At 35.0% G+C, this 25,489-nt stretch overlaps 1 protein-coding gene across 1 annotated transcript; it reads left to right on the forward strand.

Moving 5' to 3' along the window:
* The first annotated feature begins 22,837 nt into the window (after positions 1-22,837).
* LOC136219614 (protein GAST1-like) lies at positions 22,838-24,034 on the forward strand. Its single transcript, XM_066007118.1, has 4 exons — positions 22,838-22,975; positions 23,241-23,285; positions 23,552-23,585; positions 23,688-24,034. Exons 1-4 carry the CDS (start codon positions 22,919-22,921, stop codon positions 23,867-23,869), a joined length of 318 nt encoding a protein of 105 aa, XP_065863190.1. The 5' UTR covers positions 22,838-22,918; the 3' UTR covers positions 23,870-24,034.
* The last annotated feature ends 1,455 nt before the right edge of the window (positions 24,035-25,489 follow it).

Genomic DNA, 25,489 nt, shown 5'->3' on the forward strand with positions numbered 1-25,489 from the left:
TTGGCTCTTTACTCTATCTTACTGCGAGTAGACCTGATATTCAGTACTCAGTATGCTATTGCGCTAGATATCAAGCTGACCCCAGGGAATCTCACCTTATAGCTGTAAAACGAATTTTTAGATATTTGCAGAGCTCAGTTAATGCAGGTTTATGGTATCCAAATTCAAATGACTTCACACTCATTGGATACACTGATGCTGACTACGGACGAGATAAGCTAGAGCGTAAGAGCACTTCGGGAGGATGTCACTTCCTTGGAAGCTGTCTAGTATCTTGGTTCAGCAAGAAGCAGTCATCAGTTGCCCTGTCTACAACTGAAGCTGAGTACATTACTGCTGGAAGCTGTGTGGCTCAAGTCCTATGGATTAAGCAACAACTTGAGGATTACGGAGTCAAAACAGAAACAATTGAAGTCAAATACGATAACAAAAGCGCTATTGACCTATCCAAAAATCCAATCCAACACAGCAGGATGAAGCATGTCAGCATAAGGCATCACTTCATTCGATATCATGTACTCAATGGTGAGATCAAGCTCACCTACGTACCAACAGATGAACAACTTGCAGATATCTTCACTAAGCCTCTGGCTCGTGAGCAATTCAGCATATTAAGGGAAGCTATCGGTATGTGTAATCCTATTTAAATAAATTCTTGATCAATATTGAGTGATTATACCATATGCCGATTAGTTATTGCATGATAAGTAACTCACTCAAACTGAGCTCAACCTTATAAACATAGAATCACCCTATGCTGACTAGATGTACATACTGAGTGATTACTATAGGCTGAGTTACCTTTGTAAGAAAACATCCTCTACATAAAAGCCGAGCACCAAATATCTTAAACGTTTGATATTCTTAATACTAAGTAAAAGTCACTTAAACATTAAAGGCTAGCACACGTGTCATAAATAGCCACCTAGAGTGACGTAATCGCAATAATGAAGAAAACTAATGCACCCGATATGTCATAAATGTCAGGATTTTTGTCGATTGATCATCTCGAGGTAAAATGACTAGTTCAACGTTTAGGATCAATTCGAACTTCTATAAATAGTGGAAGAATTCCCACTTATCACTCTTTACACTCGAAATTCTTGGCAAATAGACTTTCATCTCTCTCACTCTCTAAATCCCAAAACCTCTCAAAGAATCCCTAATCATGTCGGATTCCCAAAATCTCTCCGGTGGTGGTTACGACGACAACCACTCCGATGAGAACCCTCAGTCTCCTCCTCAGCAGGAATATAGCGAGACTCCCACCAAAGGACAAGGTCAGCATGACCAAACTCCAAGAAAGAGCCCTCAAGCTGACCTCACAACCTCATTGAAAAAGAAGAAGAAAAAGAAGGACAAGCAACCCAAAGAAAAGAATTTCCTTAAAGTCTACAAAAGCGTTAGGAACCATGAGGTACTTCGCTGTCGGTGGTTCTCTCCAAGCTTCGTAACGGATGAGCAACCATTCTGTGAGTGGATCTCGAAAAATGAATGGGCTGGACTCTTCTCTCTTCCTGGTAAAGCCTACCCTAGGTTGGTAAGGGAATTCTACTCCAACCTCTGTGTTGATGAAGAAGATGCTGACCATATGATAACCCATGTCAAAAGCCAAAAAATAACGATTACCCCATCTTATCTAGCAACCTTGCTAAAACTGCCAGCCAAAGGGAAAGAATTCAGGACTACTAAGAAGAAACTTGACCACACAGTGACGTTCTGTAAGCCGGCGGACCACAAAGGGGAAATAGCTAGTACATGCATGGGTCAGAATCAAAAGATGGCTCACTACCTCCTGACTAACTTTATCTTCCCAAAAATCAACTCAACATCATCAGCTTCAAACTTCGAGCAGTGCTTCATCTGGCACATGCTGACCTATCAACCGCTCAACATGCCCGTATATCTTATCGGTGCACTTCAACGAAGCACTGGGAAACTCAGGATGGGGTCCCTCATTACCAGAATCCTTGAAGATCATCAAATAGACCTGATTAATGAAACTGAAACTTGGGGAACCGAAATCACAGCGGCTTTGCTGTTTGGGTTAGTATATAACCAACCCCTCAAGTCTAAGAAGGGAAAAAAGGTCATTGAGGAAAATGAGGAAGAAGTCAATGTTGTACAGGATGTGCAACCCAAGGAAGGAAAGATCGCCATGGCTAAACATGCTGACCAAGCTAAGCTAGAGAAAAAGAGGAAAGCTGACCAGGCAGCTATGAACACAGCTCCGAAAAAACTGAAAATTATGTCAAGAGGAAAGAAACCTGATACTGAGCCAAGTCAGGATGGACTCAAGTCATCAGAAAACCTCAAAAGGCAAGTTGAGCCTGAGGAAGAAGAGAAAGATGACACTCCCGAGCAGCCTCTGAGAAAGAAAAAGAAGATCTCCTCTGGGATAAGTCCTATCGATGCACCCCTTCTAGCCTCTGTAATTTCTGAAGACTCATATTTTGTGAGAAGTCAAGGCATCGATCTCGAGAAACCACTTACTGACCAAGATGAAGAAGAGTTGGGTAATCTCGGAGATCAGTTTGATGCTGAGGAGACAGGAGATGTTGAGCAACATGAGACAGTTAACACTGAGCAGGTTGAAGAACAAGCTGAGCCAATAGCAAAGGATCATGCTGATCTAAGGGTAAATTCACCTTCTGAATCTCTTGATTCTATTCGAGCTGATCCTTCTCCTCCAAAGACTAAGAATTGAGAAGACTTAAGAAAAAGGCTCACAAATCGCCAGTTATTGATCTTCTGGACGATTCTCCTCTGCGGGATCCTATCACTGATCTCTCCGACATGCAATTTAAATTTTTCTCCAATCCCACTGAGCCTTCTCCAAGGGAACTCGAACAAAAAAAAGCCTTTGTTACTCATCCTGAGGAACAAGCCAAGACTCCAGAAAATCCAATCCCTACCGAGCAAGAGCTCGAAGTCCAAGCTGCTCAAAGTGAAAAGCATGCAAAGAAAAATCCTGCTCAAACTGAGTTGACTCCTCCTGCACCAACTCAAACCAACATTGCGCAGATCAATATCTCTGCTGATCCACCTCCTTCCACTCCACTATCGCAGAATGTTGAGAAGTCAGTTCCTGCAGCTGACCTAAATGAAAGCTCAGCTGTTGACCAAGCTGGCCTCTCTAGTTCCACTCGAATTCTAGCACCTAAGCAAAATCCTGAAGCACAATATGCTTATCTTCATGCTACTGAGTCCGGGCATCGCATTATTGACTCCGCTCAAACTATTCTCCAGGATTTGAACACTTCTTATGTCGATGCTACTGGGTTTGCAAATGTTGAGTCACCACAAATCTCGTCTGTCACTCAGCTCCTCAATGAGATCAAGGGTCTCAAATATCTAGTAAGTGTCATGACAACGGTCCAAACACAGCAACCCAAGCAAGAATCCATCATCAAGCTGGCCGAACTGCAGTTAATGATGGTGAATCATATGGATTCCCTTCAAGGCCAAATTAATGCTCTTTCTGCAGTCAACACGGGCTATGCTACCTCTGCTGAGTTGAATCAACACTTTACCAAGTTGAACTCTGAGCTGACAGGCACTCGCGAGCTAATCTCCTCCACTTCTCAATGTTCGGTCGACCAAATTAGCGAAGCTGTCCGCCTACTCAACTTGAGCAAGGAAGAAATGGAAACCGACCAACTCAAGACGAACGAATTGTTGCAATACTCCCAAGCCACCTACAAACATGTGCGCCACACGAATGCTCAACGTCAGTTTTATGATTCGACTCTGCTTAAAATGTACCATCAAGCCTATGCTATGCTGACTGACACTATCACATGGGTACGAAAATCTCAAAAATATATATTGAGTATGCTTAGTGCTTCTATCAGGATTCCCGGTGCTACCTTGGATGATGGTGTTCCAGTTTTTGATGGTCTAAGGGAAAGCACGAAACGGCTTAAGGCTTATTCAGTAAGATTAACTCGTGCTGCTCTCAACGACACCTTCGTTCCTCCTCCGCCCGATGCTGGCAAAACGGGGGAGAAAGAACAAACTGATAGAACTCCGCACGCAGGAGAAGCATCTGGTAGTCAGCAGCAACAAAAGGGAAAAGGCAAAGTCAATACTGCCCAAGTCAATAGGAAGAAATAGTTTGGCTAGTTTAGTTTGCTAGTTTTGACTTGTATTTTTTTGTGTGTTTCCCTTATCTGGCGTATTTTGTCTTGCTGACTATCTATAAAATTATGCATCTTTTATTCCACATTGATCTTATATGATGATTACTTACGTATTGTGCTTTATGCTGATCTGTTTTAATTGAATAAACAAACAAAAGAAAAAGGAATATACTCAGTACACATTAGACTTGATACATTTGCTCTGAAAAAGCTTTCCCATAACTCTGATATCAAACTAACCATGTATCAAAGCTGAGTCAAAACATATTCCACACATTGACCTCTTCTGAAAAGCTGACCTAGGCTCATCTGAATTAGATCTTGGAAGGTCTAGAAATGAACTAAGTCAGTATAAACATGCCTTAAATTTACTCAATTGAATCTTAGAAGGTTTAGAGTTAAGTCAATAGATGCAACCCTTACGGGGGAGTAATTTCAGAAGCATAAAAAGAATTTCAATCATGGGGAATCTCAATGCTGAGTTCCATCAATTAAATATTTTGTCAACATCAAAATGGGGGAGTTTGTTGAAACACCTTTCCACATGATTTTGATTTGACAAAATTATTTAAGTTAATCCATGATTAAGGGACAATTAAATTTAAGTGCTTTGATTTAATTGTACTAATATGTTTGTTCAATGATGAGTATAAATATAAATACAAATAGAAATAAAAAGTGAGACAGGACGAAGTCAGCATAAGATCACAGCACAAGCTGAGTAGAGTGGAACTCAGCGTGAAAGAAGATAAATTATCTTCAGAACAGAAGCTTAAAGATCAAGCTAATCAGCGAAGCTGAGTGGAACGAAACTCAGTATCAAAAGTAGAAAAGTCTTCTTCAAAACTATGTCTTGTAGAACGAAGCTGACCATAGAAGCTGAGTAAAAGAGAACTCAGTATTTGTATTAGCAAACAATCACAGACAACGACTATCAAAGTCAAGCTGAGTGATCTTCAGGACAGCACGAATGATCCGTTTGCTAAAAGACAAGATCCGACAACTGTCTGCACCAATCCAAAACCTTGGAATTACGCAAAAGCCAATTTCGAGATGCATGGGTCAACTGTTCTGTTGCTAAAAGACAAACTGGCACAAAAAGACGAAACCTGCGAGAACAATACAAACCTGACGCCTGCGGAATTCAGACGACAGGATTGGCCTGTAAAACTGAAGCTGACCAGAACTTGTCTCAAAAAGGAGCCGTTTGGATCAACGGACAAATCCAAGATTCAAATCATTTCTGCTTCAGACCTCAACTATAAAAGGACACGATCATTCTTGGATCATTAGCTGAACACAACAAGAGAAACATAGCATACATACAAAGCACACAAAAACCAAAAGAAATCTTACACCAAATTTCTATTCTTGTGTAAAAGCTAGATTGATTGTTTTGTAATCATCTAAAGTGTTCTTCATCCGAAAAGAACAAATTGTATCAATTGTAAAATTGAGAGTGTTGTGCTGAGTACTCGGTGTTGAGTGCTTAGTGGTAGAGAAATCTAGGTGTTTGGTTATAGCACTTAGTAGGAGTTGAGTAGACGAATAGAGAACGGTACTCTTACATATTCAACTGCCTTGTAAACGGTTTGTGCTCTACCTTTAAAGAGCTCAGTATTGGATTTAAGAAGCTCGGAGGGATTCTGGGGACTGGACGTAGGCGAAGAGGCCGAACCAGGATAAGTCGTGCTGAGTAATCTCTAACTCTCTCTCAATATATATATATCTGTATGTGTTGCTTGTCATATTTACTCAGCATATAAATTGTTCGAACTGACACTGAGTAAATAAGAGTGCTGAGTTGGAAGCTGACCACAAAAGTGTCAATTCCCAACTCATATGTAAAATAGTTCTAGTCAACATCTGACTAAAGCTATCTTACGCTACAACTGGCCGTGCTGACCAAAGTTGAGTTAACAAACTCAAGAAAATACATTAAGTCAGCTTAATTTAAATTCGAAAAAGTTATATTAGTTCCTAACCCCCCCTTGGAACTAATCACACGGGACCAACAATGCGCCCCGAGCTGACGCTCAAAGACTCACTAAGAGATAAGTGTTCCCCGTCATTATCAAGTAATAAATCTGGAAAGTCCATGTATTGAATCCACATGATTTATACTGCAACTACCAAACTACTCGGTTTCTAATGTTAGTTAGGCGGTGGAAAGTTTTATTAGGTTTTGTATCTAAGTTAATCTACTCATAAGGTGATCTTATTGTAAGTGTTGTATGCCCTAAGCCATTCCTTTTGTATATTATACAGTATCCAAATGGCAGTTAATAATATATGTATTCATGTGTAATTATTTGTATTCTTTAATTACTTAATGAATATATATTAGTCCAAAGATTATTTACAAAGAGATAATATTATTAAGAGTTAATAATAATGAGATATATTTCTTTGGTAAAATAATAATCTTAAATGTTCATAGTCGGTGGATAATGAATTGGACACTCATCTATCCTTAGACTATCACCTCTGTTTATTTTCTCGATTAGTATGAGATATTAATCAGAAACAGAAAATCTCATTCTGTTTGATATGATGATATCAGAATAAATATGTGGACATTCAAAGAGGTGAATGGTTCGAACTGTGACGTTAGATAATAATTGCACAAAGGTTTACTCCTAGTCAACATAATTATTATCTAGGTCATAATAGTGCATATAGTCCTTTGACTTGAGGAAACTTGGTTGTTCTTGCGCAGGTAATTATAGTTTGTTCCTGCTTTGTACTAGGATCTTAATTCTGATAATCCGGCAGTGAATCGCTATAGTTAGTTGTGTAGTGTAACAAGAGTTTGCTAATAGAGGATTCATTACTCTAAGTAAATAGAGATAAATCCTAAGATAGTTATTGATTGGTTTTTTGATGGAATGAGTTCCTGTCCAGGACAATAAGACTCATCTGATGAGATAAGTATCAAAGAATGGTTCTTTGATAAGAGTCTTATTTTATCAAAGACTTAATCAATATTTCTTAGTATCTTAATAATTAGAGCTTGACATTTTGTGACTCTAGTCAAGATCGGGATTTTTAATGAAAGGATTTTAGTGCATGGAAATTATGATCGATGGTTCATAATTAGTTTAATTATAAGTTCAAGTAACTTCATTCTTTAATTGGGACGTCATGACTCAGTGTGTTAGCTGGAGATCATGACCTTTAGAGGACTATAAGTAAATATAAGTTAAGCTTATATAGGATACACTTATAGTACAAGGAATTGGATTCCTAACATACTTATTAAGAGTTAGTACTATGCCTCTAATGCCAGTTAAAGATGAACCTAGAAAGTCACACACATACAAGTTGTTTGTATCAAGCTTTAGTTAAATTGATTAATTAAAAGTGTTTTAATTAATTGATTGACACAATTGAATATGTCAATGGGATTGACAAAACATTCTAACATTGTTTGATATTCAATTGAAATGAGAAAATTATAAATAATTATTCTTACTCAATTTAAGTTGATGGCTTTTTCCAAATACAATAGTTAAGTGTTGACTGTTGGAATTAAGGATATAATAATTAATTAAGTTATTAATTAATTATTATTATATATAATAATAATATAATATAATAATATTATTATATATAAAATAATAAGATTTATTATTATTTTTTTTTTTTGGTAAGAAGGGAAGAAAAAAAACAAACAAACAAAAACCTAACCCGGGATCAGTCTAGGAAGACTGACCCCAATCCTATCCTCAAGAAGAGAAGGTAACAGAAAAGAAGGAGGAACGGAAAGGGTAGAAACACCTAACATCCCTCCATGCCCAGCAGCTGCCAAGCGATCCGCCACGCGGTTTTGCTCCCTATAAATATGGGAGAAGGTAAGAGAATCGAAGGCAGGACGAAGCCTCAAGATGGCTTTAATGAGATTCTGACTCTTAAGACAAACAACCTGTCTATCCGAAATCCTGTTGATAGCCTCCAAATTGTCAGACTCCACCGAAAGTCTTTTAACACCCATGCGAATGGCGAGTTTAATGTCAGACAAGATCCCCCAGAGCTCTGCAGTAAAGGAGGAGCCCGTACCTAATTTATTATTATTAATATTTAATATTGTTATTATATTTAATATTATTATTATTATATATTATTTAAAATTAAGTTACATGCACTAGGATAGTGTCCTAGTGCATGTCGTGTGTATGGATTGAAGAATTCAATCCATACATAGTGTAGTTTTTGTCAAGAACAAAAACTAATGAAAAAACTTAATTTTGATATATATCGAATTTTGGTTTCTATCAATCTTTGAGCAAGATTAATCAATTCCTTCAAAGCTTGATCTAATCGACTTAGTGGACTGACTAGAGGGTTCACCACTAGAGAAGCTTTAATACCCGATTGGAATCTACAAGAGGTATTTTTCAATCTCGTAGTATAAATATCAATTTGATTATTAAAGAACTTAATGATCTTGGTTAAGGATTTGATGTCAGACATCAGATGTTTGACTGTTTATCAGAGTGATTGGATCACACTGATTGTTTGTTTAGGGAATTTTTTTGAAATTCGTTCCTAAATACCAACAGGCTTCCGCTTCAAATCCTTCACTTATCCCAAACAATTAATTAAATAGTAAAGCGGAATGATACGATAATATAGAAATCAACCTAATAAAACAATCTAATCAATTACCTAATATGAGTTGCTTAAACCTAAGGCAGTTAAACCGACTTATCATTCTAAGGTCCCTTGCACACAATTCCTTTGTTACAAGACGTAGCTGGCTCTGAGGTTCAGGATTTTGGGTCATATTTACTATGGAGTTGTCAAGTTCATAAGCTTTGATTATGCACAATCAAATCAGACTTGCAATATGAACCTAGTCTATCTTTGGACTTTTGAATGATTTAATTCAATTAGGTAAAGCATAAACAAACAGATAAGAAACTCAATAGAGAAATCAAATTGGAATTTATATTAAAGATCAAGAACAAGGTATGAATACAACCAACTCAAAATTCATAGTAAAGATCTAAAGAAAATAGATACTAAGAGGGTAGAAATCCCTTTTTGAAACCTGTCGACTAAAGCAGTCATCTTTCTGAGACTGGGGGATGGAGATGGAGGGAACCTTAGTGCTTGAATGGAAGATGAAGGAATTTGAGGATGAATTCTTAAGGTGGGGAATATTGATTACAATAGCAAAAAAAATGATGATTACAATTGAAAGGTAGTCTATTTATAGGCTAAAAATAGACCTCAAAACCAAAAGTTAACATTACATTTGAATTTGGGAACCAAATATATAAAATCCCTGTATCTCAGGAGTGAGAATCAGTCTTTCTCAGGTCCATCTCGCCGAGCTGGAGGCCAGCTCTCCGAGCTGGGCCCTTCAGGGCTAGCGTTGCCAGCCTTGACGGTCAGCTTGCCGAGCTGGCCATCAGGGGAAGAAAAAGCTTCCCCTGACAGCCAGCTCGCTGAGCTGGCCAATAGGGGAAGCAAAAGCTTCCCTTGACAGCCAACTCGCTGAGTTGGCTTGCCCAACTCACCGAGTTGACCCCCGGGGGCCCCGAGACATGATTTTATACTATAATGACTTTGCCCTTCCCGCATTCGATTGGTAAAAAGCACTAAAACTCCAAAAACATTAGTCCAAGGGCTGAATTGATTCACCAAACTTTAGAATTTATGTGCCAAACTATTTTATAGTGACATTTGGTGAATCAATTAGCCAAAATAATTAAGGAAAATCTTAGGTGCGCGTTAACTTGATATTATTTTACCAAAAATAACATAAAAAGTGATAGAAGTGTTGAAATGGAAGTAAAAACTAAATAAATGACATAAGTGATATAAAGCACGTGAAATTACTATTTATACACTAAAATTGGTGTAAAACTATCCTAAAAACCGTACCAAAAGATAGGAATTTTAGACCCCTATCATCCGCTTGGAGGGGACAGCTCGGTAGTGGAAAAACTGACAGGGTGCAGTTTATCCATGGAAAGGTGGGGCCGCAGGTTTAAGCAGGGGTTCACTAGCAGAATTTCACACTGCAAGTCTATTTTAGGTCGATTAAAAGATAAGGACGATAATGAATTTGTGAAGAGTTTTATTGACGCCCAGTCCCAACTTAATCATTTGTTGGAGGAGGATACTTATTGGTGCCAGAGAGCTAAGAATTTTTCGTTGAAAATAGGGTGACACAAATTCTAATTTTTTATGCATATATTAACTCTAGGAAATGAAAAAATAAAATTAAGCAGCTTATTTAAGATGATAAAAGTTTGTAAGATGAATGTAGTGGTATGAGAATGGTTCTTAGAAATTATTTTAATAAACTGTTCCTTCCAACCCAAGTTACCTCGGGTAAATTTCATCAATGGTGTACAACCTTTGCCCCATTTCACACTTTGGTATACAACCTTCATTTTGTCACACTAAAATGTATGACCTTAGTTACATCAGGTAAAAATGACCGGTCAATACTTGGTCAACGCGTCACTTGAGCAGTTTTCATTTAACTCTTTAATAAAAATGGACCCACCTAATGTGCAATGACCAAAATATACCCTTTACGAGTTTCCTTCCTAAATACTACTCTCTCTCCTTCATTTATTCCCTGTAAATTCTTTCTTTCTCTAACTTTCACTTTCTCTCTCTAACTCCTCTCTCTCTCACTAACCCTTTCTCTCTCCAATTTTAATTCTGAAACAACTGTAAAAACATAGAGCTAAATGAATTTATAGCAATAGACACAAATCACGTACTTTTTTTCCTCTAAACCATAAAAAAGAAAGCTTTTTATGAGATTAGAAAAAGGATAAACTTTGGGTCTAAGTTCGCTTCTTTAAAAACTCTTTTTATCAGTTAAGATTTATGAGAAAAGGAGGAAGATGACTTATTTTTACTTTGGGCCTAACTTTGGTTTTTCTTGCTGTCGCCCGCATCACAATATTTCCCCTGCCAGCATAACAAGGAAAAAGTAAGGCCAAAGTTAGAATTTAACAGCAAATGTCACATATTAAGTCGCCTCATTTTCTCAATATTAGAAGGTTTGAGTCGCCACATTAACGAGACAGTCGAACGATCTGAATAAGGAGACCAACCTATTATCCTCTGATCTTCACTTATGGATAACAAATCAACTTAAAAACACATTTCACTTGAATTTACTAGAAATAATCTATTAGAGAGAGAAAGGGTTAGTGAGAGAGAGAGGAGTTAGAGAGAGAAAGTGAAAGTTAGAGAGAGAAAGTATTTAGAAAAAATAAATGAAGGAGAGAGAGAGATTAGTATTTTGGTCATTGCATATTAGGTGCGTCCATCTTTATTAATGAGTTAAATGAAAACTGTTGATGTGACACGTTGACCAAGCGTTGATCGATCATTTTTACCTGATGTACACCATAGTGAGAGGTCAACCATAAGATCATACATTTTAGTGTGACAAAATGAAGGTTGTACACCAAAGTGTGAAGTAGGACAAATGTTGTTCACTTGATGAAATTTACCCAAGTTATCTCTTATAGTACTATTGATATGCTGAGTTGTATGGTTGCGGATGACATGAACAATATGCTAGCTGCCCCATTCTCTTATGATGAATTTAAAGTTGTATTTTTCATATGCACCCGAACAAGTTCCTAGGTCCAGACAGCCTGAACCCGAGTTTCTTTCAACATTTTTGGCATATTGTAGGCATGAAGATTTTCCAAGCTTGTGTTGGTTGGTTGGAGAGAAATGAATTTCTTACAAATCTAAATGACATTATAATTGTTCTCGTTCCTAAGGTGGAAAGACCAAAGTGTATGTCGGGTCTTCGACCTCTTTGTAATGTTTTTTACAAACTCATAGAGAAAGTTCTTGTGAATCAGTTGAAATTAGTGATCCTTGATATTATCTCTGAGTCGTTCTTTGATTGATAGTGTTCATATTGCTTTCGAGTCTTTATATATGAAGAGGAAGAATTCGAGTATAAGGGAGATGTGGCATTGAAAATAGATATCAGTAAAGCTTACGATAGGGCCAGCTGGGAATTTTTTGAAGTTGCGATGTTGCGTCTGGGCTTCAATTCTAAATGGGTTAACTGGAACATGCTTTGTGTCACGACAGTCTCTTCCTCTGTGGTCCTAAACAGAGATTATATGTCGTTTATCTCTTCTAGAAGAGGCCTTAGATAAGGGAATCTGATTTTCCCCTATTTATTTATCCTATGTGCACAAGTGTTGTCTAAGTTGATCGTCGGAGCAGAGGTAGATGGTGCTCTGTATGGTTTTTGCATTTTTCGTGGTATCCTTAGTGTGTCCCATCTTTTTTTCGCTGATGAGAGTTTCCTTTTTTCAGGGCTATGACTGGAAAAATTAATAAAATCACTGAGATTCTCTCAGCATATGAGTTGGCTTCTCGATAAGTAGTGAATTTAGCTAAGTTTGGCATCTTTTTCAGTTCAAATGTGAAGAAGGAGGTTCGTAATAACATTCGCTTTATTTTGGGTGTTTCTTCACCCGTTGATACAAGGAGATATCTGGGTCTACTATCCCTTATTTGTAGATCTAAATGTCCGATCTTCAATTTTCTGAAAGATAAGCTCAATAAGAGTTTTAGTAGTTGGAGTTTTCGTTTTCTCTCGACATCAAGGAAAAATGTTCTACTTAAATAAGTGGCTCAGGCTCTACCTACTTTCTGTATAAACACTTTTCTTCTTCCCAAATCTTTGTGCGAAGATCTACAAAAGATGATGAATTCCTTTTGGTGGGGTTGAAGTAAGATGGAAAGAGGAATATCCATTGGTTTTGACTGGGCGAAGTTATGTACCAATAAAGAAAAATGGGAGTTGGGGTTTCAAGATCTTTGGGATTTTAATCTTTCGTTATTGGGTAAATAGGGATGGAAGTTTATTAGTAATTCACACATCTTGGCGAGTCATTTGTTCAAAGATAAATACTACCCTAATGAGTCTTTCCTTTCTTTTAAGTTAGGCAATAACCCTAGTATGCTTCGACTTCTATTATGGGTTCTACTCTTCCTTTGAGTAACAAGGATCAGGGACTCACCTCAGATATTGATTCGATGTGGTCTGGCACTCAGACCCACCGGGCATTATGAATTGCCTAAGTGGGAACTGCCGGGGCTTAGGAAACCCCTAGGCAGTCCGTCCATTGGGGCTGACTTTCTCAAATCGCATACACTTGATATTGTATTCCTTATGGAGACGTTAGTGAACTGTTCTCGGATATAAGCATTGTGTCAGAAGTTTAGGTTTAGCGGGTTATTTAATGTGGGTGCCAGGGGTCGTAATGGTGGACTTGCAGTTTGTTGGAAAAGCAATGTTAAAAAGTATTATTCAGACCATTATATTGAAGTGCAGATCTCGGATACAGCTAGGGGTGATTGGAGACTGGTTGGATTTTACAGCTTTCTGGATCGGACTAGGCATCACGAGTCTTGGGCTATCTTGTCTTTATTGGCTGCTATTTCTATTCTCCCACTTCTTATAATTAGGGATTTTAATTGTGTCCTTGCTCAACACGAAAAGAAGGGTGGCCCCTCTTTTCCTTGCTACCTAATACGAGACTTTTAGGATGCGATTTTGTCTAATGGTTTACATGAAATGACTACTCGTGGAGGGGGGAGTTTATGTGGGAGCGTAGTTGGGGAACTCAGTTTTGGGTCTAGGAAAAATTGGACCGTGCTTTTGCTTCTGCCTTATAGATGGATCATTATTGCACTGCGAGATTGTTAGTTGGAGTATCATGCTACTTATACCATTCTCCACTTCTCTTGTAGGTCGCTCTAGTAACATCGATAAGAGGTAAACGCCGTTTCTGGTATGAAATGGCTTGGATATAGGAGGATAGGTTCTCTGGTATTGTCCATTCTCTTGGGTGTTGGGTATTGCGGGTTAACATTGACTACTAAGCCGACGGCTTATGCTAGCTTGATGGATTAGTGGGGAAGAGATATTCATGGACGCTTTACCCAGACAATCATGCGATGTAAGAAGCAGCTACTGTCACTAAGGGAAAATCTGATGCTGCCTCGGTTTAGAATTTCTTTGAAGTCAGACGGGTCTTGAATTAGGCGCTGGAATTCGAAGATATCTTTTGGCATCAAAGAGCTAAGGCTCACTGGCTGGCGAGTGGTGATCAGAACTCTAAGTTCTATCACGCGTGTGTTTGAGCTCATCATCAATAGAATGAAATCAGTAAGCTTACTACTGAAGCTGCTAATAAGTTTGAAACACCTGATGAAATTAAGGGTCATGTACACTCATATTTCACTACATTGTTTGCAACTTCTGTTGTGTCTAACTTTGATACTGTCAACGTCTTCGAGTCTTCTATTACGGTTTCTATGAATGCATCTTTGGCCTCCCCATTTACTTATGACGAATTCAAATTAGATGTCTTTCAAATGCTAGATGGGCTCAATTTGAGATTTTTTCAGCACTTCTGGGATCTTATTGGTATTGAGGTGTTCAATGCATGTCAGGGTTGGCTATGCAGCTTTGAGTTTCCCACTGGTTTAAATGACACGATTATTGTTTTGATCCCAAAGGTTGAGCAACCGAGCCAAATGAAAGATCTTTGTATGATTTCCCTTTATAATGTGTTGTACAAGATTATTGCTAAAGTCCTTGCTAATAGGTTGAAATTTATTCTTCCCCATATTATTTCTGAATATCAATCTGCTTTTATGTCTGAGAGGTCTATCGTGGATAATATTCCGATTGCATTTAAGTCCTTGCATTATATGAAGCGAAAGAGTAGGGGGGAGCTTGTGCTGCATTGAAAATTGATATTAGCAAGTCTTATGACTGAGCTGACTAGGGTTTTCTAGAGGCAGTTATGGTCCGTATCGGCTTCGAGATGACCTGGGTTAAGTGGATTATGATGTGCGCCACCTCAATGTCATATTTTGTTTATATGAATGGGGACTTTGCTGGGCCTATCTCCTCTAGTAGAGGGTTGAGGAAAGGGGATCCTCTCTCTCCTTACCTATTTATTCTTTATGGTGAAGTCCTGTCGCAGCTGTTATGTAAAGCCGAGGCGGAGGGGCATCTTTGGCTTGGGCCGGTTTGGCTCCCTTGTTCTTCTTGGGATATTTGGGATTGGGAAAATTCCATTTCCTCTTCCTGGATCCCTCAATGACAAGTGCGGCTATTGCCTTACCTTTCTTCATATTGGGATCAACAGTCTTGAGCATATTGGCGAGCTCTTCAAGAGAGGTCTGTAAGTTATTCATTTGATAGTTCATGATAAACTGGGAATAACTTTCTGGGAGGGATGTAAGAAGTAAGTCGACACTTAGTTCATGATCCATCACAAAACCAATATTAGTAAGTTTGGTAATATAGCCAATCATCTTGACACAATGTGTCATAATGGATGTGCCCTCTTGCATCCTGCAGTGAAACAACAACTTTGCTATCTCATAACGTTCGCAATGAGTCTGTTTCCCAAACAGCTCTTTTAAGTGTATGACAATAGAATAGGCATCCATCTCCTCATGTTGCCTCTAGAGTTCTGGTGTCATAGATGCAAATATGATGCATCCCGCATGTTCATCATCGGGTTGATGCTTCTAATAAACATCAATCTCTTCAATGGGTGCATCATCATCCGGAGCCGCGATATCGACGTATCCAATACATACCCTATCTTTTTGAACTTCAAAATAATTTTGAGGTTACGAAACTAGTCGATGAAGTTTGAACCATTTAGTTTGTTATCGGTAAGGATATTTCTTAGATCGGTGTTCAATATGATTGTTTAGAGTAAGATTTGTTTGTAACCTGAGAGTGAGAAAAGTGACGAATGTTATTCATTTGTTTAATTTATTTACAATTTAAATGTGTATGACTTTACTGGTTTTTAAATTGCTCCCACTATTTTACCAAATTAATAACCCTCCATATTAATTCAAAGAATTTTATGCAAACTCTTTAGTGAGCTAGGATCCTATCTCGTGAAGCTTACCTTGAATGACTCAAACAAGTTCACTCCCTTTAATAGGTAGATTCGTATAATCAATCACATCAACCATGTGATTCCTAGGTTGTTGGGTTACTAACCACATTAGTAACTAATGCTTTTAACATTAATCCCAACCATCTTGCCCAACAACTTTAAATAATCTAGATGACTCGCCTAACTACTCTCAGCCATTTTAAGTCATTAACCTTATATATTCATGAAAACGCTTTTCGATAATTCAGGTGTTATCCATAAGACTCCGAGCCTTGAGACTCTTAGTCTCCCAAAGGTCCCCAGATACTACCGACTGAATTATAATATTAGGGGGGCAACTCATTTTTAATAACTTGTTGGGTTAAGGTGCAAAAATACCCCTAACGTTTTGGGCCAGGAGCAATTTTACCCTTAACGTCTAAAATGGTGCAATTTTACCCCTGACGTTGGAAGCCAAGAGCAATTTTACCCCTAACGTTGATAAATTGGATCAATTTCAGACAGTATTATAAAACATAGATATTTTTGTTCATTATTCTGCACCAATTGCATAACAATTCGTTCTAAAAAAAGATTTCATGTTTTTTATAATTTAATAATAGAATTTGAGATTAATATTTATAAATTCGGAGGATTTTTTGAATTTTTTTTTGTCTAATCTGTACAAAAAGACAGTATATTTTTTTATTTTTTTTCACATCCCAACAAATGTTTATGATTTATTACTGATAAAATGACACACGTATGAACTGTAGATAACAAGATTCATGACCGAGAAGACAGATTTATGAATTATTTCTTAAATTGACACAATTTATTAACGTTAGGGGTAAAATTGCTCTTAACTTCCAATGTTAGGGGTAAAATTGCACCATTTTAGACGTTAGGGGTAAAATTGCTCCTGGCTCAAAACGTTAGGGGTATTTTTGTATCTTAACCCAATTTTTTATTAATATATTTTTTTTTGAGAATTTTTATTATTAATATTTTATGAAATAGCTATAAAAAAAATTAAAACGACATTGAATATAAATTTTAATTAGTGATTTTACGTCTAAAAAGGACAAAGCAGCTCTTTTATATTTATATTAATATTTTTTTCTTTTTTTCTTATTTAAAGTTATAAAGTTTTTTCATCATTTTTTTAATGAAAATGCTTATATCACTCTACTAAATTAAAAAAATACAACTACCAGTTCAAAAAAAAAAAATACAACTACAGTAAGAAAACAGAAAGGAATAAAGCCTCACACAAGTATAGACTAAAGCTAATATAAAATTCACGAAGGAAATAAAAAAACTACAAAGAGTAAAAAAAAATATAAATATATTTTTTGTCAAATTAAAATTATATAAATATATATAGTTTTAAAATTTTATTTATATATAAAGAGCTTACAATTTATATTTCACCAGAACCTCAAACCACCATAAGCCAACCTTGATTGAAAACAATACTTTTTATCAGAATCAAACACTATATTAAGCTTTTTTTTTTATGGTTACACTGTATTAAGCTTTAAAAACAAATTTAAAAAAAAACAAAAACTCAAAAACCAGTGTATAAATTAAGTCTATATAGGTCCTGATTTAGCTGTTAATTGTTAGCTGATTACATTAGCTATTAGCTGTTAGCTGATTACATTAGCTGATTTGACTAGCTGTTTGTGTAGACTTGTTTGGTAAAATTTAGCTGATTGATAATAGCGGTTTGTGCAAAAAGACGAATAAAGGTATTTCTTTTTTTAATTTTAGGACCTGCAAACTAAAAGTAGGGTTAAAGAAGTCCATTAATTTTAATATTGTAAAACGCTAATTAAAAAAGCTCCTATAAATTAGCATTTTCATCCCAAAACTCTCTCACAAACCTCTCTCCACCAAACACTCCAATCAGCGGTTTCAGTGGTCAAACCGCTAAAGTTGGTAAAAAACGCTCTTTTTATCCCAAAACGCTTTTTACCAAACAGGACCATAGACCAATTGTACCAGGGCCTCTACAAGGTTCCCTATACATCAATTGTAATTTTATACTAATTACTCATTTTAGAGCAAGTTAATTAAGTTAACTATTTACAACTATTCGATATTTAAAAAAAAAAAAATTTAAAATGTCAAATACTTGAAAAAATAAAATTAGTTTTAAAATGAAACGATGCAATTGATGTTAACTCGTTTTTTTTAAGGAAAATAAAAGTATTTCAGATTTTAATAAATTCTTTTTAGCGTATTGGATAGTTATAAATAGTTAACTCGTGACTAATATATAATTTAAACTTTTCTAATACCATTTTCTGAATCAAAATAAATTTTATCAGATATACTTTTGTTCATAATTATAGATCATTTAGTAAGTTCGGGTACTCGTCTGATTCATTTAAACCTATATTTAATAGATCGGATTTGGACAAAGAAAATTAATATCAGAGGTTCATCAAAGTCCGTCTATTTCTAGAGCGAGTTAGAATTTATGAAAATAGCACGAGTCAATCCGGCTCAGTCCTCTTATTAGTATTAATTATTAAATTTATATTTTTATATATAAAATATTTATTTTTAAATATAAATATTATTTCAATTATTAAAAATATATATTATTTTTTAAGTGAATTATTTAGGTGGATTTGGAATTTAAATTTTAAATTCAACCCTACCTAAATTAATAACATGTTAAACTGAAATTAAACTAAATATTATTTAACAAAAGAAAATTTACATAGAAGTTTACTTTTGAAAAACTATCTACAATTAAATCAAGTCATAGTTTTGAATTATGTCAATCTAATAAATTATTACTCTTAATTAATTTCAAGAATTATGGTTTATAAATTAAGGGTCTAGGATATATTGCATAGAGTTTATGATTTATGAATTGGAGTTTAGAATTTTTAAATTAGAATATAAAACCATACTTCATTTTTTTTTTTTGAAGTTAATCATACTTCATTTATTATATATAAAAAATAAGAACATATTTAAAATTAAATTTACTAATCTGATTTAGTTATAATTTTATTGTTAATTATAGGGAAAATTACACAGAAATTCATATTTCAAAAACTATTTACAATCATGCCAAGTCATAATTTTGGATTATATCAAACTAGTAAAATCAGTACTTTTAATATATTTTAAGGATTGGAATTTATAAATTAGAAGTTCACAATATATTTTCTAGGATTTATGATTTATGAATTGGAGTCTATAATTTTTAAATTATGGTGTAAAATGGTAAAATATAGAAAATAATGACATATTAAGAATTAAGTTTAGTGATATGACTTAGTTGTAATTTTGTACTTAATTATGATATTCATGTATCAAATACATGAATATCATAATTAAGTACAAAATTACAACTAAGTCATATCACCAAATTTAATTCTTAATATGTCATTATTTTCTATAGATTATGATTTTACACTATAATTTAAAAAATCTAGACTCCAATTCATAAATCATAAACCCTGGTTCTAGACTTCTAATTCATAAATTCTAATCGTTAAAATATATTAAAAGTGCTGATTTTACTAGTTTGATATAATAAAAAATTATAACTTGACATAATTGTAAATAGTTCTTAGAATATGAATTTCTGTGTAATTTTCCCATTATATAATATTCATGTAGAAAGCCCTTTAACAAAAGCTTGTTGGGCCGGATCCAAATCTGGCCCATAAATATAGATCTATTCCTAATATTTCAAAAGGGTTAAGATACAAAAATACCCCTAACGTTTTGAGCCAGGAGCAATTTTACCCCTAACGTCTAAAATGGTACAATTTTACCCCTAACGTTGGAAGTTAAGAGCAATTTTACCCCTAACGTTAATAAATTGTGTCAATTTAAGAAATAATTCATCAATCTGTCTTCTCGGTCATGAATCTTGTTATCTACAGTTCATACGTGTGTCATTTTATCAGTAATAAATCATAAACATTTGTTGGGATGTGAAAAAAAAATAAAAAATAAAAAAATATACTGTCTTTTTATACAGATTAGACAAAAAAAAAATTCAAAAAATCCTCCGAATTTATAAATATTAACCTCAAATTCTATTATTAAATTATAAAAAATATGAAATCTTTTTTTTAGAACGAATTGTTATGCAATTGGTGCAGAATAATGAATAAAAATATCTGTGTTTTATAATACTGTCTGAAATTGACCAAATTTATCAACGTTAGGGGTAAAATTGCTCTTGGCTTCCAACGTCAGGGGTAAAATTGCTCATGGTCCAAAACGTTAGGGGTATTTTTGCACCTTAACCCTAAAAAATTATTATATGGGCCTCATATTTTTAGGCCCTAGGTGGCCGCCTCTAATGCCTAAGGGTAGAACTGGTCTGTTTTCAAAGAAAAAAAAGTTTTCTAAAAAAACTCATGTACTCTTACGTTTTGTTAAATTGATATAAAAACGATATCGTTTAGTTTGATACTATAAAAATGACTATTAACAGTCTCAATATGGAAATTTTTAAGAATTAAAGTTATTTTGTACCACATTTTACCATGGAACCAAAATTCTTATTTTCCGAGCTTTCTCTCTCCTTATGCAACAATACTTAAATGACTTTAAAATTAAAAAGTTGAAGAATTAAAATTATTTAGAATATCTTCAAGACATTGATTTTTTTTTAATTTTGAGGCCATCAATAATCATTTTAATTTTGAATAGTAAATCGAAAAACCCCGATCATCTCTTTTTTACAAACGAATATCTCAGTCTTGATTTGGACTTTTTTTTTTTACAAATACCAAAGTTACAGATACCAATTTAACATAAACTTACCCTCAAAAAAATCTGACAAGTTGAAAAATGGATAATAAGTTTTGATGAGTAAGTAAAATTTGTGGTTGATATGTGTAGGATAATAAATTGTGTATTTGCAGTTTGTTGTACCTTTTTAGTATAGAGAGCATGTGGGAGGTTTTGTTTGAAAAAGACAGGCATGTGCTTCCCCATGTTTTCATGGGCCATCAGTGGCCCATTTCTTCCTAAATGCACATGTACTACTTTATCTGCTTCGACTCCACACATTTTTTTTTTAGAAATGTTAACTTAAATGATTTTTAGAATAAAGTGTAAGAATATCTTCACTATTTATACTCGGACAATTTTACTTTAAACGTTTAAAATGGTGTAATTATACTTTTAATTTTGACTGTAAAAAATAATTTTACCCATAATATTGACAAACTGGGTGACAAATTGGATCAATTTGAGAAATAATTTGTTTCTCGGTCATAAATTTTGGTCATCTATATTTCACATATACTACAAGTAGTAATAGATCACAAATATATACTTAGATGTGAAAAAAATATACTATCTTTTGTACGAGTTGGAAAAAAATTCAAATATTTTACTGAATTTATAAATATTAAATTCCAATTCTATTATTTAAATCATAAATAATATAACTGATATGCAATATGTGCAGAATAATGAACAAAATATATATGTTTTATAATAATATCTGAAATTGATCCAACTTGTCAATATTAGAGATAAAATTGCTTTTGACAACCAACATTAGAAGTAAAATTGTACAATTTAAAACATTAGAGGTAAAGTTACTCATGATTGTGAGCGTTAGAGGTATTTTCACACCTTATCATTTTTACTAAATATATACCTTTGTTTAAGTTATCTTTTGTTGGATTTGACCCAATATTAAGAATTGGTGAAAAAAGAGAGAAATATTTTAAGTGTAAAGTGTCACACAGTGGATATAGAAAGAGTTATAGAATCTCGTATATGAGAAAAATAGCACTTGCTACAAGTGTTTATATGTTGTTGCCTCACTCATTTAGAGCACGGGTCCGGGTACCCGCCCGGTCCGTCCAGACCCGTGTCCATTGGGCCGGATTTGGACAATGAAATTTACTCTTAGACCCAGCCCGGTCTAGGCCTGCCAAAGCCCGCCTATTTTTTGGGCGGGCTTAGGACATATAAAAATATCACGGGCCAACCCAGCCCGGCCCGTCTTATTAATATTAATTAAAAAAATTATATATTTATAATTAAATATTTATTTTAAGTATAAATTTGATTTTTTATAATTGGAAATTATGTATATTTTTTTAGGTGGATTTATATGGGTTGGACTTGGAATTTGATTTTTAGGCCCGAGCCCGCCTAAATTAATACTGGGCTGGGCTGGGCTGGGCTTGGGACGAGCACTTTTACACAAAAGCCCGCCCGAACCCGGTCCAGCCCGGCCCATGGACAGGTCTAATTTAGAGTGTATTCCAACAAGTATCTACTTTTGTTAAAAGGTGAGGACATGTGGTGTTTGCCGGTCCGAATGAGCCTAGTTGGGCTCTTATATTTTTAAACAAAACTTATTTAATTAAAACTAAAATTTAATCAATTTATCTAGCAATTTTAAACTGTTTCAAACTCGTCTTCAGAAATCAAAACTGATCGTACTAATCTTTATTGTGCGTATTTTTCTCTCAACTGAACGCAGTTTCTCTCCCCACATTATTCAAACGTCTTTAGAAATATTTGCTCAATTCAGTTTTCATACAATAAATTTTTCTTTTCTGTTTCTTCTGCTTTTTTTTTGAAATTGAGCGGTTATTGAGTGTAGTAATTAGATCGATTCTGTACTGCGTAATTTACGGTTGAATTACTGTTGAGACTGAGCTAGTAACTTGTAACAGACCAAGAAAACAACAAAAAATCATCTACTTGACACTAATAAATATCTCCAATAATTCATCCAACACTTTTAGGAGCAACTGCCTATAAATACAGTAGGTTTCATTCATAGCCCGACACTCCACATCTTATCATATAGTATCTCTCTATTTTTCTTTCAACATGGCCAAGCTACTCACCATTTTTATGCTCCTGCTTGTTCTGCTACAACAAAACCAGGTACCTATACTTTATATACAACTTTCTAGAGGGTGCCCGGAATCCCAGTCCGTGACACCTCGGAATTCTTTCTGAGAGGGATGGTTCGCGGAGTTGGAATTCCGATTCTACCACCAGGGGCGGAGCCAGAGGAGGGTTGGCCGCCCCGCCGGAAAATTCCACATTTAATTTAATTTTTTTTCTTTTTACACGAACTAGCCTTCGACATTTAGGTCCTGGCTCCGCCACAGTCTTAATCTCAAATATTGGGTTATTTAATTTGTAGGCATTCAACACACGAACCTCAGCTTCTCAAGACAACTCTGCAATGGTGAGCATTCTTATATTTAATTAATTAGAGTAAATAATTTAATTACTTTTAACCCACGAATTTTGAGAAGTTATTTTTAACATTCTTATATTTTAAAAGAAAAAATGTTAAATTTAATTAACAATTTATATAAAAATTTAAATCGTAAACTCTAAATTATAAATACTAAACCTTAAAATGTATGATATATGATGTGATATTAAATTATTAGTCTGATGCAGAAATAGTATGATATGTATAACGTATAATTAATATAATGCTTGCAGTATGGAGCTACACAAGGCAGCCTTCGTCCACAGGGTGAGACTTTTTTTTTTCAATTTTTTTTTTTTTTTTTTTGTATATTTGTTCATAGGAATCGAAAGGAAATTTATATGGAGAATTGTAAAAAAAATGGTGCAGAATGTGGAGGAAGATGCACGACTAGATGCTCGGCGACCGCTTACAAGAAACCATGCATGTTCTTTTGCCAAAAGTGTTGTGCAAAATGTTTGTGCGTGCCTCCGGGCACCTACGGGAACAAACAATCTTGTCCTTGCTACAATAATTGGAAGACGAAACAAGGAGGTCCTAAATGCCCTTAATTGTTTCCGGAGCCCCGAGACTTTCTTGATGGAAGACCGTCTGGAACAATTCTTGATTTCGGTGGCCGGAGACGCAATAAATTTCATGCATCTCCTTCCTCTATTAATGCCCTTAATTGTATCAAATTCAGTGTTTTTTAAATCTCATTTACTAAATTATTATTATTGTTGTTGTTAGGGAAAACCCCGCAGCAGAACAAAATATTTAATTTAGGTAAATAAATTGACAACAAAATAAAAGAGAACAATAAAATAAATGACACAGAGATTAAATTTGGTTTGACAGTGTGCCTACTCCACGGGCGAAGGAGACCGAAAATTATTTCACTATAAAAACGAAAGTGGTATAAAAGATTGGAGAAAATAACACTTAAAATCCCTTAACCCCAATACACCAAAAACCTCACCATTCTCTCTTGGAGAATATCATTCAAATTAGCAATTTAGTGTCAATTGCTTGCATGGTCAAAATCTATACCAATGTATGGTATTTATAGAAACGAAAATGGTATAAAAGATTGGAGAAAATAACACTTAAAATCCCTTAATCCTAATACATCAAAAACCTCACAATTCTCTCTTGAAGAATATCACTCAAATTAGCAAGTTTAGTGTCAATTGCTTGGATGATCAAACCTATACCAATGCATGGTATTTATAGGAAAATTTTGGAGTGTGAATGGAAGAACTTAAAGTAAAAAATTACATGTGAAAAAAAGAAAAAAAAAGAAAGGAGACTTAAATGAATGTTTGATAAAAACTCATACTAATTTGAATTTGAATTGAATTTGGATGGTGGAATTTAAAATCATGTTTACAAATCTCCATCTTGATTTGAAATTTCACAAAAGTCTTCCTTCACCGTAATGCCCTTTCGGGCTAACTCACTTATTGATATAACGATCAAGTTCAAGAAATGCTTGAACTTAGTTGTTAGAAGAGGCTTCGTCATCATATCAGCTGGATTGTCCGCGGTACCAATTTTATTGACAGTATTATTTACTTCAGACTTAATATCTCGAATAAAATGGTACTTCACATCAATGTGTTTCGTTCTTTCATGAAACATCTAGTCTTTCGTCAAATATGAACAGAAATCTTCTGCAAAATTGAACTGAGCTCACCAATCAAGACCTGTAACCAGATAGCTTCTTACAGCTTCAACTACAACCATATATTCTGCTTCTGTAGTGGATAATGCAACTGTAGGCTGTAAAGAAGCTTTACAACTGATAACATTGGTACCAAGAGTAAACACATAACCTGTGATGGATCTTCATCTATCAAGATCACCTGTATGGTCTGAATCAATATAACCAGCCACCATGTTCTTACTCCTTCCAAATTTTAAATAAGCATTAGAAGTACCCCTTAAATATCTCCAAATACATTTCGCAGCATTCCAATGATCTTTACTAGGATTAGACATATATCTACTAATTTCACTAACTGCATATGAAATGTCAGGACGAGTACAAACCATCATGTATATGATACTACCAACAACACTAGAGTAAGGTACACGTGACATATATTCAATATCCATTTCAGACTGTGGACACAGACCAGCAGAAAGTCTGAAATGAGCAGCAAGTGGAGTACTTACAGGTTTAGCATTTT

Source organism: Euphorbia lathyris, chromosome 1 (genome assembly GCF_963576675.1).
Source record: "Euphorbia lathyris chromosome 1, ddEupLath1.1, whole genome shotgun sequence".
NCBI lineage: Eukaryota > Viridiplantae > Streptophyta > Magnoliopsida > Malpighiales > Euphorbiaceae > Euphorbia > Euphorbia lathyris.